This window comes from Mus caroli, chromosome X, assembly GCF_900094665.2.
Source record: "Mus caroli chromosome X, CAROLI_EIJ_v1.1, whole genome shotgun sequence".
NCBI classification, from domain to species: domain Eukaryota; kingdom Metazoa; phylum Chordata; class Mammalia; order Rodentia; family Muridae; genus Mus; species Mus caroli.
In genome coordinates, this window is record NC_034589.1 from 383,660 (window position 1) to 389,890 (window position 6,231).

The 6,231-nt window shown below is 43.0% G+C and overlaps 1 protein-coding gene and 1 long non-coding RNA gene across 2 annotated transcripts in view; one reads left to right on the forward strand and one right to left on the reverse strand.

Annotated features, from left to right (window-relative positions):
• LOC110287040 (diphosphoinositol polyphosphate phosphohydrolase 3-alpha-like) overlaps positions 1 to 769 on the reverse strand; it is a 22,890-nt gene extending 22,121 nt beyond the window's left edge. The window contains exon 1 of the mRNA XM_029473494.1: positions 752 to 769. Coding sequence (XP_029329354.1) covers positions 752 to 769 — 18 coding nt within the window. The remainder of the gene's footprint in view (positions 1 to 751) is intronic.
• Positions 770 to 842: 73 nt separating this feature from the next.
• On the forward strand, positions 843 to 4,505 carry LOC115030073. Its single transcript, XR_003835672.1, has 3 exons — positions 843 to 965; positions 1,948 to 2,076; positions 4,418 to 4,505. It is a non-coding gene; the product is annotated as an uncharacterized LOC115030073 (long non-coding RNA).
• The last annotated feature ends 1,726 nt before the right edge of the window (positions 4,506 to 6,231 follow it).

Genomic DNA, 6,231 nt, shown 5'->3' on the forward strand with positions numbered 1-6,231 from the left:
CTGTCTCAGAGTAGGATTGTTGCCATCCTTCAGATTCCAACTCCAAAGACTAAAGACAGGTTCAAGTTTTCTAAGGTACAGCTGGATATTTCTGCCTGTAGTGATGCTGAGATAGACCAGCAAACCTGTGTGACACTAGCCCATAATCTCAACTGAGACTAAACTCAGGAGGTTTAACCTAAACATTGGGGGCATGAAAATGTCCTGTGACATACCTGTCCAAACAGTTGTACCCTGTGGCCACTGGTCAGCCCATCTGTCTAAGATCTGTTGTGGCTACAGCTAGTCTAATGAAAGAAAGCAAACAAGTCNACTCTGGGGTCAGGATCATTTACTTCCAGGACCCCATGACAGAATAGGTGCTGTGTGCTAAGGAGGACTAGAATCCTGACTGTTTCATGACTGTGTGACACAGTACCATTCCTCCTCCTGGCCCACCCTCAAGTAGGGTTGAGAGATCCACCTCTATCAGTTCAGCCACCCTCTTGCGTGATGATACAGTTGCATATCCATGACTGTCAGGAGAAGAAAGATGAAACCAGGTATCTGGGAGCTTCAGTAGTTACTATAATGAAATCTGTTTGGGCCCAAGCCAGGTACTTCTCNACAGAGAGCAGAAGTGATAGATCTGGCCCAGGCTGTCAGATGTAGAGAAGGAAAGTCCACCACAAAATACACAGTCTGTCAGNCCACATGGTTTTACTACCAGGCATGTCCACAGTATGATCTATATAGAAAGAGGACTTCTCACTGCTGGGACAAAGGCCATTAAAAATTCTTGGCCCTCCTAGAGGCTATTTGGCTTCACTACAAACTTCTCTCCTCCATTGCCAGGCTGCTGACCTGGCTGCCTGACAAACAGTCCTCAGACCAGCGGGACCTATTGATATTCTGATGACATTTCACAAACATGGTACTGCCTGAGACTCCATGGTGAAGAAGAAATGGACAGCTCAAACCCTAAGGTTGGTGGAGGACAGCAGAGGGAAGGATCATTTCCCCAGAAGCAACTAACTGACAGGACTCTGGGACCTGAAGTTCACCAGGCTTCTCATCCAGGGTCCACAAAACTTTCTGAGTTTCCCAGACCAAGGTGTGTTACACCTAGGCTGCACAGCCTAGTGAAGTATAACTCAGCNAGATGCCAGTTTTGTGCNAAAGTAAATTCAAAACAGAGAGCCCTTTCCCAAGAAACCGTCAGAATGAGAGANAGATACCCCGATGAATTCTGGGAAAACTCACTTTACCAAGATCAAGCGTTTTCTGAGAGAATAAAAGTATTTGCTAGCTTTTAATAGATACCTTTTTTTCTGGATGGAAAGAAGTATTCCCCTACTAGGCCTGAAAATGCTCACATTGTAGCTAAGAAGCTCCTCCAGGACCTGGTGTCCTGATTTGGCCTNCCACTAGCAATGAAGTCTGACAATGGCCCAGCTTTCATAGTGAAAACCTCTCAATTAATAGCTAAGGCTTCAGACATAGATTGAAACTTTCATTGTTCTTATAGACCTCAGAGTTTTGGCCAGGTAAGAAGAATAAATAGGACATTTAAAAAGAAAAAAACTAACAAAATTCTCATTAGAGTCCAGAGAAGGATGGGTAGGCCTCCTTCCTTTGCTTTGCTTTGAGCTTACTGTATCTTGTACAGGAAAGGATTTATCCCCTTAAAGATTATGCTTGCAAGACACCCCCCCACACACACACTGCTTCCCAGGCTCAGAGACCAGCAGTTGGCAGAACTCTAACCATTCCTTTTTCAAGTCACCATAGACCCCCAGTCCTCCAATACAGGCTATTCATTAGAGTATCTGAGAGATCCAGCTGGCCTCTGAGTTCAGCACAGCTTCCCCATGTTTGAGTCCATTAATACTGTTTGGTGCATTCAGACAGTAACCAAAACAGCACGGAAACCAACTTGGGAAGGTACCTATAAGTGATTCTCTCCAGTCCCAAGGCTATGAAGACAGCTGGCATTACAGCATGGATCCTGATCACACCCAGGCCAAGAAATTGGAAAGCCACAGATGATGCTGGCCAAATGGAATGTCTCTGGACTGTGGACCCACTGAAATTAAGGTGCCATTGGCCCCAGGGCCCTTCCACTTTCTGCCCCTCTTACTTTTTCCAACCAGTATATTGGGTATGAATACAGGATCATGGTCTAACTCCTTCCACCCTCAGGCCTGGACTGGAAACTGGGGAAGATAGACACAAGGAACACGTTAGCTACTGCGACCCCTACTTGCTGATGCCCACTTTAAATGCCTGGTTGTATGGAGAGAAAAAAAAATAGATAAGAGGATTTGTGTTTTAAGTGAGGAGTACAATGTTGCTGAGTGCCTTGCCTATGGATTCCCTAGTTGTCAGAAACAAGGAAGTTTCCATTGCAGCAATTAGGTTTAGAACTGAAGCTTCCTAAAATTTTCCTTTCAAAGAGTCTGGCCTTCAGGACAGAGAAAAAAACCTGGGAATCAGACTCTATGCCACAGGAAATTACCCTGGAGATAAGAGTCAATCATTCCCAGCCAGCAATCAGCCAGGATTGCTGCTTATGCCTAAACATTCAGCCCCACTCTACACAGGGACAGTAACAAATTTTTCTGCAACTACAAGAAAAATTAATTTCAACATGGGGGTTTAAACAGTGCAGGGTTGTTTTCTGGGTCCCAAAGTCTGATGTTGGCCATGGATCTCTTGAGTTCTTAGGTTAGGTTCACCCAGAGATGAGGCCAAGTTGGGATCTTACCTGAGACTCAAACATTGGCTTCCAAACCTCTCACAGGATGGACAGAAGTCAGTTTCTTCTTTAGAAGGCCATTATGAAGTTCCTCACTCCAATCTTAGTGTTTCTTAGATCCGAGACTAATCCTACCACTGTACCCCCCTTTTTGGCTGCTCTCAGAGATAATTACATAAAAGACATTCATGGAGATAAATAATGTATTGTCACACAATCCAAATGTTATGCTAGCACAACCTGTGATTGTGAAATCAAATGCTGTCATAACCACAGTGTACACTATACTCCAAACTCCAAGTCTGCTCCATGATGGTGTCTCTATGTCTCTCATGGTCGACTCAGTGGTGGAAAACCCTACCTTCTTTTCTTCCCAAAGCTCATGGAGCCTCTTTACTCTGTCAGTGCAGGGATCAGCCTTGCCCAGTCTGTTAAGGATGTGTTCCCAGGTCTCTCCACTCCAACATTGTTTGCCCTTGGACACTGAAACATCCTGATTTACATTTAAAAAAATAGTTCCCCTTTTGTAATTTAGTAATTTGTAACTTAAGCTGCTTCATGGTGTTTTACTTTTCAAAATCATTCTCTTTTGTAATAATGGAATGGTATTTTGTGGTATTTTGAAAACTGAAGCCTTTAGTTCCATGTTCTTTTTTTAATTTTTTCCTTTGGTAGCTACACTAAAAAAATCTTATTTTCCTTGAATAAAAATAGTTTTAACTCTTTCTTTTTGTTGTGGACAATTTTAGTTATCAACTTGACTACCTATGGAATCAAGTATAATCCAACCAGCTGAGTAAGCTGGAAAAGGGTTTTTCTTGATTGGATCATTTGAGGTGAGAAGGTCCTCTCTAATTCTGGAAAATTTGAACTCAGGACACCCACCCTCAATCTGGGACACACCTTCTGGTGGTAGTCCTCATCAAAGGACATAGAAGAAGGAAGAGTTTACTTTTTGCCTATTTGCCCTTTTCAGATTATTATTATTATTATTGTAAATTTATAGCTCACTTAAAATACTCTTAGTGAAATTAAAACTTTATCATTGTTGAGGCATGCTGTTAAAATAGTATTTAAAAATGATAACATGAATTTTAGGTAGCAGTATCCATATAAATCAACAGTAGAGCAATTTACCCCTAAAGAAGAAGAAAAAAAGTGGAGTAAAGATTTATAAAATAACAATAAATTATCAGACCACCAAAAGGTCATTCTTTTAAAATACAAATAAAACAACTGACTTCTAACCATTAAAGTGACTTGGTAGAAATAAATTACCAATCCTGGACTTATGAGTATTTAGAATTATTGAGCTTCTCTTGGGGAATCTTGTGGAAGAGTGTGAGGAGAGGAGGACTGAGGGATCTAGATGGGTCAAGAGCACCACAAGATGACCTACAGAGTCAACTAACTTGGACCCTTGGGGCCTCACAGAGACTTAAGCACCAACCAAAGAACATACAGAAGTTGGATCTAGCCCCCTACCCCACATTTGTAGCAGATGTGCATCTTGTTCTTCTTATGAGTCTTTCACATGTGATGGATGAGTTTCCAAAGCAAGATTAACAAAGTATGTCATTTCATCACTTCTGTTCCCTTTCTTTACTTCATCCTTCTGGGATTTCTTACTTACCTCAACATTGGTGATTTTGAACAGCTTTCATTTTTTCCTCTTGGCAGTGCTTAGATTGTACAACATGGCATCGTCCTCCAGGCTGCAACCATGAGTTTTCCCAGTCAAGTTGTACAGATGTCTGATCATGTTAAGCAAAATGAGTAAGTCTCACCTCTACTTATGCCTTTTATCTCACACACTTCAAAGAAACTTTGACCTGAGCATTGAGATAATGTATTTCTGAGACACATGAGTGGGACAAGCCTGTGGGTCTCTGTGCAGGTGATGACTAGTATTAAAAAGGTTAAAATAAATATAAATAATGTGTTATTTAAAAATATTTATTTATTTACACTCCATATTTTATTCCCACCCCCTTGTCCACCCTCTGACTGTTCCACACCCCATACCTCCTCCCTGTACCCCTGTCTCTACAAGGATGTCCCCATCCCCCACCCCACCTGACCTCTAAACTCCTTGGGACCTACAGTCTCTTGAGGGTTAGGTGCATCTTCTCTGATTGAACCCAGACGCAGCAGTCCTCTGCTATATATGTGTCAGTAGCCTCATATCAGCTGGTATATGCTATCTGTTTGGTGGTCCAGTGTTTGAGAGATCCTGGGCATCCAGGTTAATTGAGACTGCTGGTCCTCCTACAGGGTCACCCTCCTCCTCAGCTTCTTACAGCATTCCCTAATTCAACCACAGGGGTCTGCAGCTTCTGTCCAATGGTTGGGTGCAAATATCTGCATCTGACTCTTTCAGCTGCTTGTTGAGTCTTCTGGATGGCAGTCATAATAGCCCCCTTTAATATATATATATATATATATATATATATATATATATATATATACTTCAGATTTTATTCCCCACCCCGGTTCACACCTCCTCTGCACCCTGTCTCTATGTGGATATCACCACCCACCCCCACCTGACCTTTAAACTCCCTGGGGCCTCCAGTCTCTTAAGGGTTAGGTGCATCATTTCTGAATGAACATAGACCTGGCAGTTCTCTACTATATGTGCGTTGGGGGACTCATATCAGCTGGTGTATACTGCCTGGTTGGTGGTCCATTGTTTGAGAGATCTCAGGGGACCATATTTATTGAGATTGCTGGTCCTCTCTTTTGATGAGTGCTCCATAGCCTCAGTAATAGTGTCAGGCCTTGGGACCTCCCCTTGACCTGGATCCCACTTTTGGCCGGTCACTGGACCTTCTTTTTCTCAGGCGCATCTCCATTTCCATCCCTATAATTCTTTCAGACAGGAACAATTATGGGACAGAGGTATGACTGTGGGATGACAACCCCCTCCCTCACTTGATGGCCTGTCTTCCTATTGGAGGTGGGCTCTGTAAGTTCCCTCTCCTTACTGCCAGCCATTTTATCTAAGGTCCCTCCCTTTGAGACCTGAGATTCTCTACCTGCCAGCTCTCTGATGCATTCTGGGGAGTCCCCCCAATCGCCTATCCCCCACGCCCACCCCCAAGGTTACCTGTTTCAATTCTTTCTGCTGGCTATCAGGCCTTTAGTCCTTTTCCCTTCCCAATACCAGATCAGATTCCCCTCTTCCCCACCCCCTGTCCACTTTCCCTCCCAGGTCCCTCCCTACCTCCCCACTTGTTATTGCTTTCTTCTCTCTCCCAAGTGGAACTGAGGCATCCTCACTTGGGCACTTCAGCTTGTTGAGCTTTTTTAGTTCTGTGGACTGTATCTTGGGTATTCTGTACTTTTAAAAAAAAATAATATTCACTTTTTAGTGAGTACATACCATGCATGTCCTTTTGGGTCTGAGTTACTTCACTCAGGATGATATTTTCTAGTTCTAATCCATTTGCCTGCAAAACTCAGGACGTCCTCATTCTTTTTTTTTTTTTTTT